The following is a 27,910-nucleotide window of genomic DNA, read 5'->3' on the forward strand; positions in this document are numbered from 1 at the left end:
GGTTCAGGTTATTAATCAACCCACTCAACAGGAAGCTTCTCACTGTAACCAGTGTCTGTAATCTGGTTCGGGTTATTAATCAACCCACTCAACAGGAAGCTTCTCACTGTAACCAGTGTCTGTAATCTGGTTCTGGTTATTAATCAACCTACCAAGGTGTTTACAAACACTACAGGAACAAAATCATCCACATGTATCGATCACATTTGTACTGTAGAACTTTGTTCTAAAGCTGTATCTGAATCCATTGGATGCAGTGATCACAATATAGTGGATATATACAGGAAAGACAAAGTTCCAACAGCTGGGCCCTAAATAGTGTAGATATCATACAAAAGATTTAAGGCCGTTGGTGACCTGATGGAGGGACTATATTACTTGGTGTTGCCTTAGATTGTAAACTGTAATGATCAAAACATATAGTTTCAATGGTTGTAAAGATGGGGGGAGGTCTTTCAGTAGTATAGATGAGGAGAGGTCTGTCTGTAATAAAGAGATGGGGAGAGGTCTGTCTGTAATAAAGATATGGGGAGAGGTCTGTCTGTAATAAAGAGATGGGGAGAGGTCTGTCTGTAATAAAGAGATGGGGAGAGGTCTGTCTGTAATAAAGATATGGGGAGAGGTCTGTCTGTAATAAAGAGATGGGGAGAGGTCTGTCTGTAATAAAGAGATGGGGAGAGGTCTGTCTGTAATAAAGAGATGCTCTGCTTTTTTGACACCACACTCCACAAAGCAAGTCCTGCAGGCTCTAGTTGTTTGTTATCTTGATTATTGTCCAGTCGGGTGGTCAAGTGCTGCAACGTGTCACGCTGTCACGTTCTGACCTTAGTTCCTTTATTATGTCTTTGTGTTAGTTTGGTCAAGGCGTGAGTTGGGGTGGGTGGTGTATATTCTTTTTTCTATGTTGTATTTCTGTGTTTGGCCTGGTATGGTTCTCGATCAGAGGCAGCTGTCGGTCGTTGTCTCTGATTGAGAATCATACTTAGGTAGCCTGTTTTCCCCATGTTGGTTGTGGGTGATTGAGAATCATACTTAGGTAGCCTGTTTTCCCCATGTTGGTTGTCTCTGATTGAGAATCATACTTAGGTAGCCTGTTTTCCCCATGTTGGTTGTCTCTGATTGAGAATCATACTTAGGTAGCCTGTTTTCCCCATGTTGGTAGTCTCTGATTGAGAATCATACTTAGGTAGCCTGTTTTCCCCATGTTGGTAGTCTCTGATTGAGAATCATACTTAGGTAGTCTGTTTTCCCCATGTTGGTTGTGGGTGATTATTTCCCTGTCTGTGTTTGGCCTGGTATGGTTCTCAATCAGAGACAGCTGTCGATCGTTGTCTCTGATTGAGAATCATACTTAAGTAGCCTGGTGGTCTCTGATTGAGAATCATACTTAGGTAGCCTGGTTGTCTCTGATTGAGAATCATACTTAGGTAGCCTGTTTTCCCCATGTTGGTTGTGGGTGGTTGAGAATCATACTTAGGTAGCCTGGTTGTCTCTGATTGAGAATCATACTTAGGTAGCCTGTTTTCCCCAGTTTGGTTGTCTCTGATTGAGAATCATACTTAGGTAGCCTGGTTGTCTATGATTGAGAATCATACTTAGGTAGCCTGTTTTCCCTGTCAGTGATTGCTCCATACGGGACTGTGTCGGTTTCCATTTATTCTCTTATTCTTTTGTTTTCTGTGTTCAGTTATATTTCATAAAAATCATATTATGGATACTTACCATGCCGCACCTCCTCTTCTCCTTCACCAGACGAAAAGCGTTACACACGCCCTGACCTTAGAGAGACTTTTTATTTCTCTATTTGGTTTAGGTCGGGGTGTGATTTGGGTTGGCATTCTAGTTTTTCTATTTCTTTGTATGGTTCCCAATCAGAGGCAGCTGTCTATCGTTGTCTCTGATTGGGGATCCTACTTAGGCAGCCTTGTTTCTCACCTTTAGTTTGTGGGATCTTGGTTTTTTGTGTAGTGCCTGTGAGCACTCCAGTCGTTACGTCTCGTTTGATGTTTGCTGTTTATTGTTTTTGTTGGTGAGTTTCATTTAAATTGAACATGTGGAGCTCTATGTACGCTGCTGATTCAGACGATCGTGACACAACGAAAGACCTAGTTGAGCTGCAGCTGGCCCAGAACAGAGCGGCATGTTTTGCTCTTAATTGTAATCAGAGGGCTGATATAAATACTATGCATGCCCAGTCTCTCTTGGCTGAGAGTTGAGGACAGACTGACTACATCACTTCTTCTTTTTATAAGAAACATCAATGTGTTGAAAATCGCAAATTGTTTGCGTAGTCACCTTACACACACAGCTCTGACACACACACACACACACACACTTATCCCACCAGACATCCCCCTCGGGGATCTTTTCACAGTCCCCAAATCCAGAGTCATTCTTGCATGGAACTACCTTCCATCTCATATTGCTCAAATAAACAGCAAACCTGCTTTTTAATAACAGATGAAAGCAACACCTCGCGGCACAACTCCCCTATTTGACCCAGATAGTTTGTTGCTACGTGTGCCTTTTATTTTTATTGAGGTATTCCTGTCCTTGAGCTGTTCTTGTCTATTGACGTTCTGCATTGTGTCATTATGTTTCATGTGTGGACCCCAGGAAGAGTAGCTTCTGCTTTCGCAACAGCTAATGGCCTTTCTAGGGAGCTTTTCCTAGCCACCGTGCTTCTACACCTGCATTGCTTGCTGTTTGGGGTTTTAGGCTGGGTATCTGTACAGCACTTTGAGACATCAGCTGATGTACAAAGGGATATATAAATACATTTGATTTGATTTGATTTAATAAAATACCGTAAATATCAAATACCAAACTGTCTAGCCGAGCTGGTTCTTTGAACTGTGGTTGTGTTGTATGATGGGTAATCTGACCGGAAGTATTTACTCGTACCAGCTACAGTTACTTTGGCTGTTAGTTTAACCTGTTATTAGATCTCTTAGTAGATATGTAAGTAGTTATCTTACTATAATATAATGTATCTCAGAGTAAGAGAGCTGATTTAGGATCAGGTCCTCCCTTGACCTTTTAATCTATTTAATTATGATCTAAACTGATCCTAGATCAGCCCTTCTAAGCTTTGTGAAATCTGGTCTAGCTCTATAAACCTTCGTCCATCCTGCCCGTCTTCTATCACTGTATGCTGAACGTTCCTGTGTATGTTTCTGATGAGTTGTCTCCTTCCTGTCTTTCCATAGGTTGACGGGGTTCCAGCTGCCCTCGCCCATAGTGAGCACAGGACCCAGGCTAACACTGTGGCTGCTGTCTGACTATGCTGTCAGTGGACAAGGCTTCAAGGCCATCTATGAAGGTAACGTCTTATACTGAAATAAAGTCTTGCAAAACCTATAGAGGTAACATATGCCTCCCGCTCTCTCTCTCTCTCTCTCTCACTCCCTCTCCCTCCCTCTCTCGCTCTCCCTCTCTCTCTTGCTCTCTCCCTCTCTCCCTCTCTCCCTCTCCCTATAACTCCCTCTCTCCCTCTCCCTATCACTCCCTCTCCCGCTCTCTCTCGCTCTCTCCCTATCACTCTCTCTCCCTATCACTCTCTCTCCCTATCACTCTCTCTCCCTCCCTCTCCCTCCCTCTCCCTCTCCCTATCACTCCCTCTCCCGCTCTCTCTCGCTCTCTCTCGCTCTCCCTATCTCTCTCTCTCTCACTCCCTCTCCCGCTCTCTCTCGCTCTCTCCCTCTCCCTCTCTCCCCCTCTCCCTCTCCCTATCGCTCTCTCTCGCTCTCTCTCGCTCTCTCTCCCTCTCTTTTCTCTCTCACTGACGTTAATGTTCTCATTCTCTGTCTCTCCCTGTTATCTACCCTCTTCTCCTCGTTCTAGTCTGTGAGTACTCCATCACTGATTCCTTTGACATCTCTGGGCACCGTCCCTAAGTCCTAAGACGTAAAGCTAAAGCTTCCACCTTCACAAAGCCCCTTCAGTAGATATAATGACGTAAAACAGCAGGAAAGCAGGTCAACAATGTATTCACCTCTGATCCCATCGTACAGACAATATACTGTAACCTACTGTACTCCTAGGGCTGTGGCGGGCATGACATTTTGTCAGCTGGTAACAAATAACTGCTGGTCATTAACATAAACACATCTAGTAGAATGTCATGTAGTATCTCATGGAGTAGTATCTCATCTAGTAGTATCTCATGTAGTAGTATCTCATCTAGTAGTATCTCATGTAGTAGTATCTCATCTAGTAGTATCTCATGTGGTATCTCATCTAGTAGTATCTCATGTAGTAGTATCTCATGTAGTAGAATCTCAAATAGTTGAATCTCGTGTAGTAGTATCTCATGTAGTAGTATCTCGTGTAGTAGTATCTCATGTAGTAGTATCTCGTGTAGTATCTCGTGTAGAATCTCGTGTAGTATCTCATGTAGTAGTATCTCGTGTTGTATCTCATGTAGTAGTATCTCATGTAGTATCTCATGTAGTAGTATATCATGTAGTATCTCATGTAGTAGTATCTCATGTAGTATCTCATGTAGTATCTCATGTAGTACTATCTCATGTAGTATCTCATGTAGTAGTATCTCATGTAGTATCTCATGTAGTAGTATCTCATGTAGTATCTCATGTAGTAGTATCTCATGTAGTATCTCATGTAGTAGTATCTCATGTAGTATCTCATGTAGTATCTCATGTAGTACTATCTCATGTAGTATCTCATGTAGTATCTCGTGTAGTATCTCATGTAGTAGAATCTCATGTAGTATCTCGTGTAGTATCTCATGTAGTATAATCTCATGTAGTAGTATCTCATGTAGTAGTATCTCGTGTAGTTTCTCATCTAGTAGTATCTCATGTAGTATCTCATGTAGTAGTAACTCATGTAGTATCTCATGTAGTAGTATCTCGTGTAGTTTCTCATCTAGTAGTATCTCATGTAGTATCTCATGTAGTATCTCATGTGGTATCTCATGTAGTAGTATCTCATGTGGTAGTATCTCATGTAGTAGTATCTCATGTAGTAGTATCTCATGTAGTAGTATCTCATGTAGTAGTATCTCATGTAGTAGTATCTCATGTAGTAGTATCTCATGTGGTAGTATCTCATGTAGTAGTATCTCATGTAGTAGTATCTCATGTAGTAGTATCTCATGTAGTAGAATCTCATGTAGTAGTATCTCATAGCCCACAAGCCACTGTTGCAGACCTTTGGAACATCTACATTTTATAATGTATATCCATGTAACATAGCCTTCATCTTTACAATAAATCCATGATTTATTTTAGGCAAGTCTAAAGAAACATTAGCCTATGATATGAGGACATTTTCATAGGGACGGAATAGCATATTCTTGGTCTGGCTGTGCCAAATGGCTGTGGGCTACACTAGTTCATTTAGTTGTCCTGATGTTAGGTCCTGATCTGGCTGTGCCATATGGCTGTGGGCTACACTAGTTCATTATGTTAGGTCCTGATCTGGCTATGCCATATGGCTGTGGGCTACACTAGTTCATTTAGTTGTCCTGATGTTAGGTCCTGATCTGGCTGTGCCATATGGCTGTGGGCTACACTAGTTCATTATGTTAGGCCCTGATCTGGCTATGCCAAATGGCTGTGGGCTACACTAGTTCATTTAGTTGTCCTGATGTTAGGTCCTGATCTGGCTGTGCCATATGGCTGTGGGCTACACTAGTTCATTATGTTTGGTCCTGATTTGGCTATGCCAAATGGCTGTGGGCTACACTAGTTCATTTAGCAGACGAGATGTTAGGTCCTGATCTGGCTATGCCAAATGGCTGTGGGCTACACTAGTTCATTTAGTTGTCCTGATGTTAGGCCCTGATCTGGCTATGCCAAATGGCTGTGGGCTACACTAGTTCATTATGTTAGGTCCTGATCTGGCTATGCCACATGGCTGTGGGCTACACTAGTTCATTTAGTTGTCCTTATGTTAGGTCCTGATCTGGCTGTGCCAAATGGCTGTGGGCTACACTAGTTCATTTAGCAGACAAACGATTTCTGAGGGAGTTCTGTGTTGAGCAGTTAACAAAGTGATCATTTGAAACAGGTTCTCCTATATGCATTAATTTAGAGTTATTTATGAAACTTCAGTTGCGATACAATCCGTAGGCTATATGTTATGATTTCTAGTACATTCTAGGGCTGCATGATGTGACTGTTTGAAAAAGAAAACTCACATGAAAGGAATGCGCTCTGCTCTGTTTCTTGTGCAGGCTGTACACACTTCATCAGTCTCTCATTCACAGTTTGGCAATATATTGATAATATTCTCTACACATCAGACTATTCTAAATTTAATCTGTTTTTTTACATATTTCCTACTGATATAGATGTGGACAAACCTTTTTTTAGACTGTCCCACATAAAACAAAGTACTCAACACTAGAATAGAGAAGAGAGGATTCCTGCTGTTACGTTTATAACAAGTAGACTACGCCAGGTAAAGCGGATGAATGTGTTGAGCAACAAATAGGCAGAAGGACCAAGTTTGGATCCTCTTTTAACCTCTCTCTTGGATTAGCTGTCTCTTCTCCTTTAACCTCGCTAGCGTCCCACCTGGCCAACATCCAGTGTCTCTTCTCCTTTAACCTCTCTAGCGTCCCACATGGCCGACATCCAGTGTCTCTTCTCCTTTAACCTCTCTAGCGTCCCACATGGCCGACATCCAGTGTCTCTTCTCCTTTAACCTTGCTAGTGTCCCACCTGGCCGACATCCAGTGTCTCTTCTCCTTTAACCTCTCTAGCGTCCCACATGGCCGACATCCAGTGTCTCTTCTCCTGTAACCTCTCTAGCGTCCCACCTGGCTCGACATCCAGTGTCTCTTCTCCTTTAACCTCGCTAGTGTCCGACATGGCCGACATCCAGTGTCTCTTCTCCTTTAACCTCGCTAGCGTCCCACCTGGCCGACATCCAGTGTCTCTTCTCCTTTAACCTCTCTAGCGTCCCACATGACCGACATCCAGTGTCTCTTCTCCTTTAACCTCGCTAGCGTCCCACATGGCCGACATCCAGTGTCTCTTCTCCTTTAACCTCTCTAGCGTCCCACCTGGCCGACATCCAGTGTCTCTTCTCCTTTAACCTCGCTAGCGTCCCACCTGGCCGACATCCAGTGTCTCTTCTCCTTTAACCTCTCTAGTGTCCCACCTGGCCGACATCCAGTGTCTCTTCTCCTTTAACCTCGCTAGCGTCCCACCTGGCCGACATCCAGTGTCTCTTCTCCTTTAACCTCTCTAGCGTCCCACCTGGCCGACATCCAGTGTCTCTTCTCCTTTAACCTCGCTAGCGTCCCACCTGGCCAACATCCAGTGTCTCTTCTCCTTTAACCTCTCTAGCGTCCCACCTGGCCGACATCCAGTGTCTCTTCTCCTTTAACCTCGCTAGCGTCCCACCTGGCCGACATCCAGTGTCTCTTCTCCTTTAACCTCGCTAGCGTCCCACCTGGCCGACATCCAGTGTCTCTTCTCCTTTAACCTCGCTAGCGTCCCACCTGGCCGACATCCAGTGTCTCTTCTCCTTTAACCTCTCTAGCGTCCCACCTGGCCGACATCCAGTGTCTCTTCTCCTTTAACCTCGCTAGCGTCCCACCTGGCCGACATCCAGTGTCTCTTCTCCTTTAACCTCGCTAGCGTCCCACCTGGCCGACATCCAGTGTCTCTTCTCCTTTAACCTCTCTAGCGTCCCACCTGGCCGACATCCAGTGTCTCTTCTCCTTTAACCTCTCTAGCGTCCCACCTGGCCGACATCCAGTGTCTCTTCTCCTTTAACCTCTCTAGCGTCCCACCTGGCCGACATCCAGTGTCTCTTCTCCTTTAACCTCTCTAGCGTCCCACCTGGCCGACATCCAGTGTCTCTTCTCCTTTAACCTCTCTAGCGTCCCACCTGGCCGACATCCAGTGTCTCTTCTCCTTTAACCTCTCTAGCGTCCCACCTGGCCGACATCCAGTGTCTCTTCTCCTTTAACCTCTCTAGCCCCCACCTGGCCGACATCCAGTGTCTCTTCTCCTTTAACCTCTCTAGCGTCCCACCTGGCCGACATCCAGTGTCTCTTCTCCTTTAACCTCTCTAGCGTCCCACCTGGCCGACATCCAGTGTCTCTTCTCCTTTAACCTCGCTAGCGTCCCACCTGGCCGACATCCAGTGTCTCTTCTCCTTTAACCTCGCTAGCGTCCCACCTGGCCGACATCCAGTGTCTCTTCTCCTTTAACCTCGCTAGCGTCCCACATGGCCGACATCCAGTGTCTCTTCTCCTTTAACCTCGCTAGCGTCCCACCTGGCCGACATCCAGTGTCTCTTCTCCTTTAACCTCGCTAGCGTCCCACATGGCCGACATCCAGTGTCTCTTCTCCTTTAACCTCGCTAGCGTCCCACCTGGCCGACATCCAGTGTCTCTTCTCCTTTAACCTCTCTAGCGTCCCACCTGGCCGACATCCAGTGTCTCTTCTCCTTTAACCTCTCTAGCGTCCCACCTGGCCGACATCCAGTGTCTCTTCTCCTTTAACCTCGCTAGCGTCCCACCTGGCCGACATCCAGTGTCTCTTCTCCTGTAACCTCTCTAGTGTCCCACCTGGCCGACATCCAGTGTCTCTTCTCCTTTAACCTCTCTAGCGTCCCACCTGGCCGACATCCAGTGTCTCTTCTCCTTTAACCTCTCTAGTGTCCCACCTGGCCGACATCCAGTGTATCTTCTCCTTTAACCTCTCTAGCGTCCCACCTGGCCGACATCCAGTGTCTCTTCTCCTTTAACCTCTCTAGTGTCCCACCTGGCCGACATCCAGTGTCTCTTCTCCTTTAACCTCTCTAGCGTCCCACCTGGCCGACATCCAGTGTCTCTTCTCCTTTAACCTCTCTAGTGTCCCACCTGGCCGACATCCAGTGTCTCTTCTCCTTTAACCTCTCTAGCGTCCCACCTGGCCGACATCCAGTGTCTCTTCTCCTTTAACCTCTCTAGTGTCCCACCTGGCCGACATCCAGTGTCTCTTCTCCTTTAACCTCGCTAGCGTCCCACCTGGCCGACATCCAGTGTCTCTTCTCCTTTAACCTCGCTAGCGTCCCACCTGGCCGACATCCAGTGTCTCTTCTCCTTTAACCTCGCTAGCGTCCCACCTGGCCGACATCCAGTGTCTCTTCTCCTTTAACCTCTCTAGCGTCCCACCTGGCCAGTGTCTCTTCTCCTTTAACCTCGCTAGCGTCCCACCTGGCCGACAGATTGCCAAATTCAAAATACAGAAATACTCATTATAAAAACCAGTAAAAAAGGTTTAAAGATTAATTTCTTGTAAATCCAACCACGGTGTCAGTTTTCAAAAATGCTTTACGGCGAAAGGATACTTTACAATTATTTGAGAACAGCATGCATATCATTACAAACAGATCATTTACATATATTAATATATTACACATTAGTGAAATTAGTTCATCTGCAGAAATGTGATTAACATAATTCCCTTTTAAAATCCATCTGTTTCAGATAAAGATGTCTGTTTTTTTTTTTTGCGTCCTCCAATATGCCCCTTCCTCAGTTGAAAGGTGGTAGAGCGAGAGCAGTTTTTGTCAGACCATGAGACATCCCGACATCCATTGGTCTTCTCACGAAAACGACTTGCAGTGTCGGTTTGACCTACAAAACTGTTATGAAAGATGAGTCTCTTGCTCACTCCGTTTTCATCTAGGACGCCTACAAGACTCACAAGACTCTTCCGAAGGTCCCCGATACCTGTAAAAAAAAAAAATGTATGGAAGTAAATTTGGAGATAAATTAGTACCTAAAATAAGGACATCCTGATCTTTCTCGTATCTCTCAAATAAAGTCCAGACACTTCAAAACAAGAGGGTTAGTAGAGGCCATCAAAACACTGTTTCTCTCTGCAATTGCATAGAATAGCCTATAGAAAGAACATATGGGCTTATAGGAACACGTATTTCATTCCATGCATCAAACAGTTATGAGGAGCTGGCTGGCTATTCGCTGTAGAGCAGCTGTTCCGGTTCCACTCAATGTCTGAATGCCAGAACTCCCATGATGCTGAGTACCGGGCCATTAGGACCTGATGGAGGGATAATGGAGCCCTGAGTACCAGGCCGTTGGTGACCTGATGGAGGGACAATGGAGCCCTGAGTACCAGGCCATTAGGACCTGATTGTGGGACAATAGAGCCCTGAGTACCAGACCATTAGGACCTGATGGAGGGACAATAGAGCCCTGAGTACCAGGCCATTAGGACCTGATGGGGGACAATAGAGCCCTGAGTACCAGGCTATTAGGACCTGATGGAGGGACAATAGAGCTCTGAGTACAAGGCCATTAGGACCTCATGGACGGAGAATAGAGCCCTGAGTACCAGGCCATTAGGACCTGATGGAGGGACAATAGAGCCCTGAGTACCAGGCCATTAGGACCTCATGGACGGAGAATAGAGCCCTGAGTACCAGGCCGTTGGTGACCTGATGGAGGGACAATGGAGCCCTGAGTACCAGGCCATTAGGACCTGATTGTGGGACAATAGAGCCCTGAGTACCATGCATTTAGGACCTGATGGAGGGACAATAGAGCCCTGAGTACCAGGCCATTAGGACCTGATGGAGGGACAATAGAGCCCTGAGTACCAGGCCGTTGGTGACCTGATGGAGGGACGATAGAGCCCTGAGTACCAGGCCATTAGGACCTGATGGAGGGACAATAGAGCCCTGAGTACCAGGCTATTAGGACCTGATGGAGGGACAATAGAGCCCTGAGTACCAGGCCATTAGGACCTGATGGAGGGACAATAGAGCCCTGAGTACCAGGCCGTTGGTGACCTGATGGAGGGACAATAGAGCCCTGAGTACCAGGCCATTAGGACCTGATGGAGGGACAATAGAGCCCTGAGTACCAGGCCGTTGGTGACCTGATGGAGGGACGATAGAGCCCTGAGTACCAGGCCATTAGGACCTCATGGACGGAGAATAGAGCCCTGAGTACCAGGCCATTAGGACCTGATGGAGGGACAATAGAGCCCTGAGTACCAGGCCGTTGGTGACCTGATGGAGGGACAATAGAGCCCTGAGTACCAGGCCATTAGGACCTGATGGAGGGACAATAGAGCCCTGAGTACCAGGCCATTAGGACCTGATGGAGGGACAATAGAGCCCTGAGTACCAGGCCATTAGGACCTGATGGAGGGACAATAGAGCCCTGAGTACCAGGCCATTAGGACCTGATGGAGGGACAATAGAGCCCTGAGTACCAGGCCATTAGGACCTGATGGAGGGACAATAGAGCCCTGAGTACCAGGCCATTAGGACCTGATGGAGGGACAATAGAGCCCTGAGTACCAGGCCGTTGGTGACCTGATGGAGGGACGATAGAGCCCTGAGTACCAGGCCATTAGGACCTCATGGACGGAGAATAGAGCCCTGAGTACCAGGCCATTAGGACCTCATGGACGGAGAATAGAGCCCTGAGTACCAGGCCATTAGGACCTCATGGACGGAGAATAGAGCCCTGAGTACCAGGCCATTAGGACCTGATGGAGGGACAATAGAGCCCTGAGTACCAGGCCGTTGGTGACCTGATGGAGGGACAATAGAGCCCTGAGTACCAGGCCATTAGGACCTGATGGAGGGACAATAGAGCCCTGAGTACCAGGCTATTAGGACCTGATGGAGGGACAATAGAGCCCTGAGTACCAGGCCATTAGGACCTGATGGAGGGACAATAGAGCCCTGAGTACCAGGCCGTTGGTGACCTGATGGAGGGACGATAGAGCCCTGAGTACCAGACCATTAGGAACTGATGGAGGGACGATAGAGCCCTGAGTACCAGGCCGTTGGTGACCTGATGGAGGGACAATAGAGCCCTGAGTACCAGGCCATTAGGACCTCATGGACGGAGAATAGAGCCCTGAGTACCAGGCCATTAGGACCTGATGGAGGGACAATAGAGCCCTGAGTACCAGACCATTAGGACCTGATGGAGGGACAACAGAGCCCTGAGTACCAGGCCATTAGGACCTGATGGAGGGACGATAGAGCCCTGAGTACCAGGCCATTAGGACCTGATGGAGGGACAATAGAGCCCTGAGTACCAGGTCATTAGGACCTGATGGAGGGACAATAGAGCCCTGAGTACGGTCATGAAATGGTTACGGTAACTGTAACAGATCTATGTGTTCTCCATCTAGATCAGGTTTCCACTACTTTCCACTATAATACGGATATATGCATTCCCCAGTCTGATCAGCATACTCACTAAAGAACATTACATAATCAATGTGCTTTAGGCCAATTATCTTACTGTGCATGGTTGGATTTAGGGCCAGAGAGGAGATTGAGATGTGCATAGAGTCTTTCTTTCTTTCCCTGCCTGGAGGGCTGGCTGTAGAGGTAGAGAGCTGGCATGTTGTGATGGTTACACCTCGCTAGGCTAAGGGGTCCTTGTCGTATTTCCACTTGAAGGAGTGTTTTATGACCCGTAAAAGGATGAAATTAACAGAGAGGGAGAGGTGATATTAACAGAGAGGTGATATTAACAGAGAGGTGATATTAACAAAGAGGTGATATTAGCAGATAGAGAGAGGTGATATTAACAGAGAGGTGATATTAACAGAGAGAGAGGTGATATTAACAGAGAGGTGATATTAACAGAGAGGTGATATTAACAGAGAGAGAGGTGATATTAACAGAGAGGTGATATTAACAGAGAGGTGATAATAACAGAGAGAGAGAGGTGATATTAACAGAGAGAGAGGTGATATTAACAGAGAGGTGATATTAACAGAGAGAGAGAGGTGATATTAACAGAGAGAGAGGTGATATTAACAGAGAGAGAGGTGATATTAACAGAGAGAGAGGTGATATTAACAGAGAGAGAGGTGATATTAACAGAGAGAGAGGTGATATTAACAGAGAGGTGATATTAACAGAGAGGTGATATTAACAGAGAGAGAGAGGTGATATTAACAGAGAGAGAGAGGTGATATTAACAGAGAGGTGATATTAACAGAGAGAGAGAGGTGATATTAACAGAGAGAGAGAGGTGATATTAACAGAGAGGTGATATTAACAGAGAGAGAGAGGTGATATTAACAGAGAGGTGATATTAACAGAGAGGTGATATTAACAGAGAGGTGATATTAACAGAGAGGTGATATTAACAGAGAGAGAGAGAGGTGATATTAACAGAGAGGTGATATTAACAGAGAGGTGATATTAACAGAGAGGTGATATTAACAGTGAAGGAGAGGTGATATTAACAGAGAGGTGATATTAACAGAGAGGTGATATTAACAGAGAGGTGATATTAAGAGAGAGGTTATATTAACAGAGAGAGAGAGGTGATATTAACAGAGAGGTGATATTAACAGAGAGGTGATATTAACAGAGAGAGAGAGGTGATATTAACAGAGAGGTGATATTAACAGAGAGAGAGATGATCTAATGATAGAGACTACCATTCAGTGAGGAAGACTACCATCTAGTGAGGGGGACTACCATCTAGTGAGGAAGACTACCATCTAGTGAGGGAGACTACCATCTAGTGAGGAAGACTACCATCTAGTGAGGGAGACTACCATCTAGTGAGGGGGACTACCATCTAATGAGGGAGACTACCATCTAATGAGGGAGACTACCATCTAGTGAGGAAGACTACCATCTAGTGAGGAAGACTACCATCTAGTGAGGAAGACTACCATCTAGTGAGGAAGACTACCATCTAGTGAGGAAGACTACCATCTAGTGAGGAAGACTACCATCTAGTGAGGGAGACTACCATCTAATGAGGAAGACTACCATCTAATGAGGAAGACTACCATCTAGTGAGGAAAACTACCATCTAATGAGGAAGACTACCATCTAGTGAGGAAGACTACCATCTAGTGAGGAAGACTACCATCTAGTGAGGAAGACTACCATCTAGTGAGGAAGACTACCATCTAGTGAGGGAGACTACCATCTAGTGAGAGAGACTACCATCTAATGAGGGAGACTACCATCTAGTGAGGGAGATTACCATCTAGTGAGAGAGACTACCATCTAATGAGGGAGACTACCATCTAGTGAGGAAGACTACCATCTAGTGAGGAAGACTACCATCTAATGAGGGAGACTACCATCTAATGAGGGAGACTACCATCTAATGAGGAAGACTACCATCTAGTGAGGAAGACTACCATCTAGTGAGGAAGACTACCATCTAGTGAGGGGGACTACCATCTAGTGAGCAAGACTACCATCTAGTGAGGGGGACTACCATCTAGTGAGGAAGACTACCATCTAGTGAGGGAGACTACCATCTAATGAGGGAGACTACCATCTAATGAGGGAGACTACCAACTAATGAGGGAGACTACCATGTAGTGAGGGAGACTACCATCTAATGAGGGAGACTACCATCTAGTGAGGAAGACTACCATCTAGTGAGGAAGACTACCATCTAGTGAGGAAGACTACCATCTAGTGAGGAAGACTACCATCTAGTGAGGGGGACTACCATCTAGTGAGGAAGACTACCATCTAGTGAGGGAGACTACCATCTAGTGAGAGAGACTACCATCTAATGAGGGAGACTACCATCTAGTGAGGGAGATTACCATCTAGTGAGAGAGACTACCATCTAATGAGGGAGACTACCATTTAATGAGGAAGACTACCATCTAGTGAGGAAGACTACCATCTAGTGAGGAAGACTACCATCTAGTGAGGGGGACTACCATCTAGTGAGGAAGACTACCATCTAGTGAGGGGGACTACCATCTAGTGAGGAAGACTACCATCTAGTGAGGGAGACTACCATCTAATGAGGGAGACTACCATCTAATGAGGGAGACTACCAACTAATGAGGGAGACTACCATGTAGTGAGGGAGACTACCATCTAATGAGGGAGACTACCATCTAATGAGGGAGACTACCATCTAGTGAGGAAGACTACCATCTAGTGAGGAAGACTACCATCTAGTGAGGGAGACTACCATCTAGTGAGGGAGACTACCATCTAGTGAGGGGGACTACCATCTAGTGAGGGGGACTACCATCTAGTGAGGGGGACTACCATCTAGTGAGGGGGACTACCATCTAATGAGGGAGACTACCATCTAGTGAGGAAGACTACCATCTAATGAGGGAGACTACCATCTAATGAGGGAGACTACCATCTAATGAGGAAGACTACCATCTAGTGAGGAAGACTACCATCTAGTGAGGAAGACTACCATCTAGTGAGGGGGACTACCATCTAGTGAGGAAGACTACCATCTAGTGAGGGGGACTACCATCTAGTGAGGGAGACTACCATCTAATGAGGGAGACTACCATCTAATGAGGGAGACTACCATCTAGTGAGGGAGACTACCAACTAATGAGGGAGACTACCATCTAGTGAGGAAGACTACCATCTAGTGAGGAAGACTACCATCTAGTAAGGGGGACTACCATCTAGTGAGGGAGACTACCATCTAATGAGGGAGACTACCATCTAGTGAGGAAGACTACCATCTAGTGAGGAAGACTACCATCTAGTGAGGAAGACTACCATCTAGTGAGGGGGACTACCATCTAGTGAGGAAGACTACCATCTAGTGAGGAAGACTACCATCTAGTGAGGGGGACTACCATCTAGTGAGGAAGACTACCATCTAGTGAGGGGGACTACCATCTAGTGAGGGAGACTACCATCTAATGAGGGAGACTACCATCTAATGAGGGAGACTACCATCTAGTGAGGGAGACTACCAACTAATGAGGGAGACTACCATCTAGTGAGGAAGACTACCATCTAGTGAGGAAGACTACCATCTAGTAAGGGGGACTACCATCTAGTGAGGGAGACTACCATCTAATGAGGGAGACTACCATCTAGTGAGGAAGACTACCATCTAGTGAGGAAGACTACCATCTAGTGAGGAAGACTACCATCTAGTGAGGGGGACTACCATCTAGTGAGGAAGACTACCATCTAGTGAGGGGGACTACCATCTAGTGAGGGGGACTACCATCTAGTGAGGAAGACTACCATCTAGTGAGGGAGACTACCATCTAATGAGGGAGACTACCATCTAATGAGGGAGACTACCAACTAATGAGGGAGACTACCATGTAGTGAGGGAGACTACCATCTAATGAGGGAGACTACCATCTAGTGAGGAAGACTACCATCTAGTGAGGAAGACTACCATCTAGTGAGGAAGACTACCATCTAGTGAGGGGGACTACCATCTAGTGAGGAAGACTACCATCTAGTGAGGGAGACTACCATCTAGTGAGAGAGACTACCATCTAATGAGGGAGACTACCATCTAGTGAGGGAGATTACCATCTAGTGAGAGAGACTACCATCTAATGAGGGAGACTACCATTTAATGAGGAAGACTACCATCTAGTGAGGAAGACTACCATCTAGTGAGGAAGACTACCATCTAGTGAGGGGGACTACCATCTAGTGAGGAAGACTACCATCTAGTGAGGGGGACTACCATCTAGTGAGGAAGACTACCATCTAGTGAGGGAGACTACCATCTAATGAGGGAGACTACCATCTAATGAGGGAGACTACCAACTAATGAGGGAGACTACCATGTAGTGAGGGAGACTACCATCTAATGAGGGAGACTACCATCTAATGAGGAGACTACCATCTAGTGAGGAAGACTACCATCTAGTGAGGAAGACTACCATCTAGTGAGGGAGACTACCATCTAGTGAGGGAGACTACCATCTAGTGAGGGGGACTACCATCTAGTGAGGGGGACTACCATCTAGTGAGGGGGACTACCATCTAGTGAGGGGGACTACCATCTAATGAGGGAGACTACCATCTAATGAGGAAGACTACCATCTAATGAAGACTACCATCTAATGAGGAAGACTACCATCTAGTGAGGAAGACTACCATCTAATGAGGTGAAGACTACCATCTAATGAGGAGGGAGACTACCATCTAATGAGGGAGACTACCATCTAGTGAGGAAGACTACCATCTAGTGAGGAAGACTACCATCTAGTGAGGGGGACTACCATCTAGTGAGGAGACTACCATCTAGTGAGGGGACTACCATCTAGTGAGGAAGACTACCATCTAATGAGGAGACTACCATCTAGTGAGGAGACTACCATCTAATGAGGGAGACTACCATCTAATGAGGGAGACTACCATCTAGTGAGGAGACTAGGAGACTACCATCTAGTGAGAGAGGAGACTACCATCTAATGAGGGAGACTACCATCTAATGAGGAGACTACCATCTAATGAGGAGACTACCATCTAGTGAGGAAGACTACCATCTAGTGAGGAGGAAGACTACCATCTAGTGAGGGGGACTACCATCTAGTGAGGGAGACTACCATCTAGTGAGGGAGACTACCATCTAATGAGGAGACTACCATCTAGTGAGGAAGACTACCATCTAGTGAGGAGACTACCATCTGAGGAGACTACCATCTAATGAGGAAGACTACCATCTAATGAGGAAGACTACCATCTAGTGAGGAAGACTACCATCTAGTGAGGGAAGATCTAATGAGGGAGACTACCATCTAATGAGGGGAGACTACCATCTAGTGAGGAAGACTACCATCTAGTGAGGAAGACTACCATCTAGTGAGGGAGACTACCATCTAGTGAGGAAGACTACCATCTAGTGAGGGGGACTACCATCTAGTGAGGAAGACTACCATCTAGTGAGGGGGACTACCATCTAATGAGGGAGACTACCATCTAGTGATGGGAGACTACCATCTAGTGAGGAGACTACCATCTAGTGAGGGGGACTACCATCTAGTGAGGGGACTACCATCTAGTGAGGAAGACTACCATCTAGTGAGGGAGACTACCATCTAATGGGGAGACTACCATCTAGTGAGGAAGACTACCATCTAGTGAGGAGACTACCATCTAATGAGGAGAAGACTACCATCTAGTGAGGGAGACTACCATCTAATGAGGAAGACTACCATCTAGTGAGGAGACTACCATCTAATGAGGGAGACTACCATCTAATGAGACTACCATCTAGTGAGGAGACTACCATCTAGTGAGGGAGACTACCATCTAGTGAGGGAGACTACCATCTAGTGAGGAGACTACCATCTACCATCTAATGAGGGAGACTACCATCTAGTGAGGGGGACTACCATCTAGTGAGGGAGACTACCATCTAGTGAGGGGACTACCATCTAGTGAGGGGGACTACCATCTAATGAGGGAGACTACCATCTAATGAGGGGGACTACCATCTAGTGAGGAAGACTACCATCTAGTGAGGAAGACTACCATCTAGTGAGGAAGACTACCATCTAATGAGGGAGACTACCATCTAATGAGGGAGACTACCATCTAATGAGGGAGACTACCATCTAGTGAGGGAGACTACCAAATAATGAGAGAGACTACCATCTAATGAGGGAGACTACCATCTAGTGAGGGAGACTACCATCTAATGAGGGAGACTACCATCTAGTGAGGGGGACTACCATCTAGTGAGGGAGACTACCATCTAGTGAGGGAGACTACCATCTAGTGAGGGGGACTACCATCTAGTGAGGGGGACTACCATCTAATGAGGGAGACTACCATCTAGTGAGGGAGACTACCATCTAGTGAGGGAGACTACCATCTAGTGAGGGGGACTACCATCTAGTGAGGAAGACTACCATCTAGTGAGGAAGACTACCATCTAATGAGGGAGACTACCATCTAGTGAGGAAGACTACCATCTAGTGAGGGAGACTACCATCTAATGAGGGAGACTACCATCTAGTGAGGAAGACTACCATCTAGTGAGGGGGACTACCATCTAGTGAGGGAGACTACCATCTAGTGAGGAAGACTACCATCTAGTGAGGAAGACTACCATCTAATGAGGGAGACTATCATCTAATGAGGGAGACTACCATCTAATGAGGAAGACTACCATCTAGTGAGGAAGACTACCATCTAGTGAGGAAGACTACCATCTAGTGAGGGGGACTACCATCTAGTGAGGAAGACTACCATCTAGTGAGGGGGACTACCATCTAGTGAGGAAGACTACCATCTAGTGAGGGAGACTACCATCTAATGAGGGAGACTACCATCTAATGAGGGAGACTACCATCTAGTGAGGGAGACTACCATCTAGTGAGGGAGACTACCAACTAATGAGAGAGACTACCATCTAGTGAGGGAGACTACCAACTAATGAGGGAGACTACCATCTAATGAGGGAGACTACCATCTAATGAGGGAGACTACCATCTAATGAGGAGACTACCATCTAATGAGGAAGACTACCATCTAGTGAGGGAGACTACCATCTAGTGAGGGAGACTACCATCTAGTGAGGAAGACTACCATCTAGTGAGGGGACTACCATCTAATGAGGGAGACTACCATCTAGTGAGGAAGACTACCATCTAGTGAGGAGACTACCATCTAGTGAGGGGAAGACTACCATCTAGTGAGGAAGACTACCATCTAGTGAGGAAGACTACCATCTAATGAGGGAGACTACCATCTAGTGAGGAAGACTACCATCTAGTGAGGGAGACTACCATCTAATGAGGGAGACTACCATCTAATGAGGAAGACTACCATCTAGTGAGGGAGACTACCATCTAATGAGGGAGACTACCATCTAGTGAGGAAGACTACCATCTAGTGAGGGGGACTACCATCTAATGAGGGAGACTACCATCTAGTGAGGAAGACTACCATCTAGTGAGGAAGACTACCACCTAGTGAGGAAGACTACCACCTAGTGAGGGAGACTACCATCTAATGAGGAAGACTACCATCTAGTGAGGGAGACTACCAACTAATGAGGAAGACTACCATCTAGTGAGGGAGGCTACCAACTAATGAGGAAGACTACCATCTAGTGAGGGAGACTACCATCTAATGAGGGAGACTACCATCTAATGAGGAAGACTACCATCTAGTGAGGGAGACTACCATCTAATGAGGGAGACTACCATCTAGTGAGGAAGACTACCATCTAATGAGGAAGACTACCATCTAATGAGGGAGACTACCATCTAATGAGGGAGACTACCATCTAATGAGGGAGACTACCATCTAATGAGGAAGACTACCATCTAGTGAGGGAGACTACCATCTAATGAGGGAGACTACCATCTAGTGAGGGAGACTACCATCTAATGAGGAAGACTACCATCTAGTGAGGGAGACTACCATCTAATGAGGGAGACTACCATCTAGTGAGGAAGACTACCATCTAGTGAGGGAGACTACCATCTAGTGAGGGAGACTACCATCTAGTGAGGGGGACTACCATCTAGTGAGGAAGACTACCATCTAGTGAGGAAGACTACCATCTAATGAGGGAGACTACCATCTAATGAGGGAGACTACCATCTAATGAGGAAGACTACCATCTAGTGAGGGAGACTACCATCTAATGAGGGAGACTACCATCTAGTGAGGAAGACTACCATCTAGTGAGGGGGACTACCATCTAATGAGGGAGACTACCATCTAGTGAGGAAGACTACCATCTAGTGAGGGAGACTACCATCTAGTGAGGGAGACTACCATCTAATGAGGGAGACTACCATCTAATGAGGGAGACTACCATCTAGTGAGGGGGACTACCATCTAATGAGGGAGACTACCATCTAGTGAGGGGGACTACCATCTAGTGAGGAAGACTACCATCTAGTGAGGGAGACTACCATCTAATGAGGGAGACTACCATCTAATGAGGGAGACTACCATCTAGTGAAGAAGACTACCATCTAGTGAGGAAGACTACCATCTAGTGAGGGGGACTACCATCTAGTGAGGAAGACTACCATCTAGTGAGGGGGACTACCATCTAGTGAGGAAGACTACCATCTAATGAGGGGGACTACCATCTAATGAGGGAGACTACCATCTAATGAGGGGGACTACCATCTAGTGAGGAAGACTACCATCTAGTGAGGAAGACTACCATCTAGTGAGGAAGACTACCATCTAGTGAGGAAGACTACCATCTAATGAAGGGGACTACCATCTAGTGAGGGAGACTACCATCTAGTGAGGAAGACTACCATCTAGTGAGGAAGACTACCATCTAATGAGGGGGACTACCATCTAGTGAGGAAGACTACCATCTAGTGAGGAAGACTACCATCTAGTGAGGAAGACTACCATCTAATTGTACAATGAGGTTAGTTGCTTAAGTGGAATACTTAATACTTAAGTGAATACTTGGCCAAATTAGGACAGAGAGGAAGGAGCAAGAGGGGCCCGAAGCCAATAAACTCTCTTCCAAATGTATAATTGCGTCCCTCAAGGAAGGCTGTCTGTGAATGTCTGCACAGTGTAGCTGATGGAAGATTATCACATAAACTAGTTAGGGTAGCATATGTAAGATATTGTGTTACCCTTCCAGATATCCCCGCATCTCTCTGTTTCTCTCTCTCTCTCTCTCTCTCTCTCTCTGTTTCTCTCTCTCTGTTTCTCTCTCTCTCCCTCTCTCTGTTTATCTCTCTCTCTCTCTCTCTGTTTCTCTCTCTCTCTTTTCTCTCTCTCTGTTTCTCTCTCTCTCTGTTTCTCTCTCTCTCTGTTTCTCTCTCTCTCTCTGTTTATCTCTCTGTGTTTCTCTCTGTGTTTCTCTCTCTCTGTTTCTCTCTCTCTGTTTCTCTGTTTCTCTCTCTCTCTCTCTCTCTCTCACTCTGTTTCTCTCTCTCTCTCTCACTCTGTTTCCCTCTCTCTCTCACTCTGTTTCCCTCTCTCTCTCTCACTCTGTTTCCCTCTCTCTCTCTCCCTCTCTCTCTGTTTCTCTCTCTCCCTCTCTCTCTGTTTCTCTGTCTCTCTCTCGCTCTCTCACTCTCTCTGTTTCTCTCTCTCTCTCTCTGTTTCTCTCTCTCTCTCCCCCTCTCTCTCCCTCTCTTTCTCTGTCTGTGTCTGTGTTTCTGTCTGTCTGTCTGTCTGTCTGTCTGTCTGTCTGTCTGTCTGTCTCCCCATCCCTCTAAAGACTGCATTAGCTCTGTGAGTGCTCTACTCTTCATTGCCTCCCTGCCTCTGAACAACCAGTCCCTTCACTTGTTAGATTAAACGTGAGCAATAGTCAGAGGCATGAATTAATCGACTCTGCGCATAAAGAGAACGCGTTCCGAACGCACGTAAACACATTATTACTGTTGAGGTGGCTCCATTAGTGGATGTGTGTTCAATTAATTCAGTGGAGGCTGGTCATTACTGGTACTCTCTCTCTCTCTGTGTGTCCTCTAGCTTGTTTGGCTCAGGCTAATGGCAGACATATTGAATAGGGGCGACTGACCGATGCTACATTCGTCCCCTTCTGATCCCCTCCTTTACCCTTGGAGAGAATGTTCTCTCTTTTGTACTTGACCTCAAGCTAGAACAGCATGTTCTCCCTGAACTCTCCATCCTTTGGATAAAACTGTCTGTTAAATGATATATATGTATATTGCACACATATATATACATATATCAACGCTAGTAGGGTCTATGTACCTGTTGCTTATATTTTTTAGATGTATCCAAAAACCATATTTTAAATTAATGCAGGGTTGGAGTCAGTCAGTGACATGAATGACCAAGATAACCCATTTCCTCTTCCTGTAACTCAAACACCACATTTCATCTAAATCCCAGGCTTTTGTAATATTCAGCCATACAGAGATACCTCACACATCAGGTCATATATACAGAGATACCTCACACATCAGGTCATATATACAGAGATACCTCACACATCAGGTCATATATACAGTAAACAGAGATACCTCACACATCAGGTCATATATACAGAGATACCTCACACATCAGGTCATATATACAGAGATACCTCACACATCAGGTCATATATACAGAGACCTCATCAGGTCATATATACAGAGATCATACATCAGGTCATATAACAGAGATACCTCACACATCAGGTCATATATACAGAGAGACCTCACACATCAGGTCATATATACAGAGATACCTCACACATCAGGTCATATATACAGAGAGACCTCACACATCAGGTCATATATACAGAGATACCTCACACATCAGGTCATATATACAGAGATACCTCACACATCAGGTCATATATACAGAGATACCTCACACATCAGGTCATATATACAGAGATACCTCACACATCAGGTCATATATACAGAGATACCTCACACATCAGGTCATATATACAGAGAGACCTCACACATCAGGTCATATATACAGAGATACCTCACACATCAGGTCATATATACAGAGATACCTCACACATCAGGTCATATATACAGAGATACCTCACACATCAGGTCATATATACAGAGATACCTCACACATCAGGTCATATATACAGTAAACAGAGATACCTCACACATCAGGTCATATATACAGAGAGACCTCACACATCAGGTCATATATACAGAGATACCTCACACATCAGGTCATATATACAGAGATACCTCACACATCAGGTCATATATACAGAGATACCTCACACATCAGGTCATATACAGAGTCACACATCAGGTCATATATACAGAGATACCTCACACATCAGGTCATATATACAGAGAGACCTCACACATCAGGTCATATATACAGTATACAGAGATACCTCACACATCAGGTCATATATACAGAGATACCTCACACATCAGGTCATATATACAGAGATACCTCACACATCAGGTCATATATACAGAGATACCTCACACATCAGGTCATATATACAGAGATACCTCACACATCAGGTCATATATACAGAGATACCTCACACATCAGGTCATATATACAGAGATACCTCACACATCAGGTCATATATACAGAGATACCACACATCAGGTCATATATACAGAGATACCTCACACATCAGGTCATATATACAGAGATACCTCACACATCAGGTCATATATACAGAGATACCTCACACATCAGGTCATATATACAGAGATACCTCACACATCAGGTCATATATACAGAGATACCTCACACATCAGGTCATATATACAGAGATACCTCACACATCAGGTCATATATACAGAGAGACGTCACACATCAGGTCATATATACAGAGATACCTCACACATCAGGTCATATATACAGAGATACCTCACACATCAGGTCATATATACAGTATACAGAGATACCTCACACATCAGGTCATATATACAGAGATACCTCACACATCAGGTCATATATACAGTATACAGAGTTACCTCACACATCAGGTCATATATAAAGAGATATCTCACACATCAGGTCATATATACAGAGAGATCTCACACATCAGGTCATATATACAGAGAGACCTCACACATCAGGTCATATATACAGAGAGATCTCACACATCAGGTCATATATACAGAGAGACCTCACACATCAGGTCATATATACAGAGAGACCTCACACATCAGGTAATATATACAGAGAGACGTCACACATCAGGTCATATATACAGAGATACCTCACACATCAGGTCATATATACAGTATACAGAGACCTCACACATCAGGTCATATATACAGAGATACCTCACACATCAGGTCATATATACAGAGATACCTCACACATCAGGTCCTATATACAGTATACAGAGACCTCACACATCAGGTCATATATACAGAGATACCTCACACATCAGGTCATATATACAGAGACCTCACACATCAGGTCATATATACAGAGAGACCTCACACATCAGGTCATATATACAGAGATACCTCACACATCAGGTCATATATACAGAGATACCTCACACATCAGGTCATATATACCGTATACAGAGATACCTCACACATCAGGTCATATATACAGAGATACCTCACACATCAGGTCCTATATACAGTATACAGAGACCTCACACATCAGGTCATATATACAGAGATACCTCACACATCAGGTCATATATACAGAGACCTCACACATCAGGTCATATATACAGAGAGACCTCACACATCAGGTCATATATACAGAGATACCTCACACATCAGGTCATATATACAGAGATACCTCACACATCAGGTCATATATACAGAGATACCTCACACATCAGGTCATATATACAGAGATACCTCACACATCAGGTCATATATACAGAGATACCTCACACATCAGGTCATATATACAGAGATACCTCACACATCAGGTCATATATACAGAGATACCTCACACATCAGGTCATATATACAGAGAGACCTCACACATCAGGTCATATATACAGAGATACCTCACACATCAGGTCATATATACAGAGAGACGTCACACATCAGGTCATATATACAGAGATACCTCACACATCAGGTCATATATACAGAGATACCTCACACATCAGGTCATATATACCGTATACAGAGATACCTCACACATCAGGTCATATATACAGAGATACCTCACACATCAGGTCCTATATACAGTATACAGAGACCTCACACATCAGGTCATATATACAGAGATACCTCACACATCAGGTCATATATACAGAGACCTCACACATCAGGTCATATATACAGAGAGACCTCACACATCAGGTCATATATACAGAGATACCTCACACATCAGGTCATATATACAGAGATACCTCACACATCAGGTCATATATACAGAGATACCTCACACATCAGGTCATATATACAGAGATACCTCACACATCAGGTCATATATACAGAGATACCTCACACATCAGGTCATATATACAGAGATACCTCACACATCAGGTCATATATACAGAGAGACCTCACACATCAGGTCATATATACAGAGAGACCTCACACATCAGGTCATATATACAGAGATACCTCACACATCAGGTCATATATACAGATACCTGACACATCAGGTCATATATACAGAGATACCTCACACATCAGGTCATATATACAGAGATACCTCACACATCATGTCATATATACACAAGATACCTCACACATCAGGTCATATATACAGAGAGACCTCACACATCAGGTTCTAATTTATTATTTCTATGTGCGTTCTATGTTTTCTATTTCTTTGTTGGCCGGGTATGGTTCCCAATCAGAGGCAGCTGTTTATCGTTGTCTCTGATTGGGGATCCTACTGAGGCAGCTGTCTATCGTTGTCTCTGATTGGGGATCCTACTGAGGCAGCTGTCTATCGTTGTCTCTGATTGGGGATCCTACAGAGGCAGCTGTCTATCGTTGTCTCTGATTGGGGATCCTACTGAGGCAGCTGTCTATCGTTGTCTCTGATTGGGGATCCTACTGAGGCAGCTGTCTATCGTTGTCTCTGATTGGGGATCATACTTAGGCAGCCTTGTTTCCCACCTTAGTTTGTGGGATCTTGGTTTTGTATTGTTGCTTTTGAGCCCTACAACGTTTGTTTGTTTGTTACTCTTTGTTTTTGTTGCTGGTTCACATTTATAATAAATTATGATGGACCCAAACCACGCTGCGCTTTGGTCCTTATAACGATTGTGACTGTGTGTGTATGTCTGTGTATTGGCCTGCATTTGAAAGTGTGTGTGTGTGTGTGCGTGTGTGTGTGTGTGTGTGCGTGGCTGTGAGAGAGCAGTGAGATTTACGGTCGGTATCTACTGGGTTTACCGATGTCGAACAGCCTCCTAATCAAATGTTATGGCACCTGCTTGGTAAACAACAGGTGTAGACCAACAGTGAAATGCTCACGGGCCCTTCTGCAGTGTGATGTATACAGTACAGTATAGATGGTGTAGACCAACAGTGTCTGCTCTCTATGCTCTCTACAACGCTGCCCTGTTTATACACTGAGGCCGCATCCCAAACGGATCTCTATCCCCTATTTAGTGCATAGGGCAGGGTATAGGGAATAGGCTGCCATTTGGGATATGGCAACCACCGTTGTCTTCAGATACTTGTCTTTCCTCCTCTCCTTTAACACCTATTGGATTAGCTGTCTCCTCTCCTTTAACTCCTATTGGATTAGCTGTCTCCTCTCCTTTAACTCCTATTGGATTAGCTGTCTCCTCCTCTCCTTTAACTCCTATTGGATTAGCTGTCTCCTCCTCTCCTTTAACTCCTATTGGATTAGCTGTCTCCTCCTCTCCTTTAACTCCTATTGGATTAGCTGTCTCCTCCTCTCCTTTAACTCCTATTGGATTAGCTGTCTCCTCCTCTCCTTTAACTCCTATTGGATTAGCTGTCTCCTCTCCTTTAACTCCTATTGGATTAGCTGTCTCTCCTCCTTTAACTCCTATTGGATTAGCTGTCTCCTCTCCTTTAACTCCTATTGGATTAGCTGTCTCTCCTCTCCTTTAACTCCTATTGGATTAGCTGTCTCCTCCTCTCCTTTAACTCCTATTGGATTAGCTGTCTCCTCTCCTTTAACTCCTATTGGATTAGCTGTCTCCTCTCCTTTAACTCCTATTGGATTAGCTGTCTCCTCTCCTTTACCTCCTATTGGATTAGCAGTCTCCTCCTCTCCTTTAACTCCTATTGGATTAGCTGTCTCTCTCCTTTAACTCCTATTGGATTAGCTGTCTCCTCTCCTTTAACTCCTATTGGATTAGTTGTCTCCTCTCCTTTAACTCCTATTGGATTAGCTTCTCCTCTCCTTTAACTCCTTTGGAAGCTGTCTCCTCTCCTTTCCTATTGGATTAGCTGTCTCTCCTCTCCTTTAACTCCTATTGGATTAGCTGTCTCCTCTCCTTTAACTCCTATTGGATTAGCTGTCTCCTCTCCTTTAACTCCTATTGATTAGCTGTCTCCTCTCCTTTAACTCCTATTGGATTAGCTGTCCTCCTCTCCTTTAACTCCTATTGGATTAGCTGTCTCCTCTCCTTTAACTCCTATTGGATTAGGTGTCTCCTCTCCTTAACTCCTATTGGATTAGCTGTCTCCTCTCCTTTAACTCCTATTGGATTAGCTGTCTCCTCTCCTTAACTCCTATTGGATTAGCTGTCTCCTCTCCTTTAACTCCTATTGGATTAGCTGTCTCCTCTCCTTTAACTCCTATTGGATTAGCTGTCTCCTCCTCTCCTTTAACT

General features: G+C 45.2%; 1 protein-coding gene across 1 annotated transcript in view; it reads left to right on the forward strand.

Annotated features, from left to right (window-relative positions):
- The window catches only part of LOC115127591 (CUB and sushi domain-containing protein 2-like), a 967,797-nt gene that overhangs the window by 122,759 nt on the left and 817,128 nt on the right, over window positions 1-27,910 (forward strand). The window contains 1 exon segment of the mRNA XM_065018162.1: window positions 3,210-3,322. Within this exon segment, the coding sequence (XP_064874234.1) occupies window positions 3,210-3,322 (113 nt within the window).

This window comes from Oncorhynchus nerka, linkage group LG4 (assembly GCF_034236695.1).
Source record: "Oncorhynchus nerka isolate Pitt River linkage group LG4, Oner_Uvic_2.0, whole genome shotgun sequence".
Lineage (NCBI taxonomy): Eukaryota > Metazoa > Chordata > Actinopteri > Salmoniformes > Salmonidae > Oncorhynchus > Oncorhynchus nerka.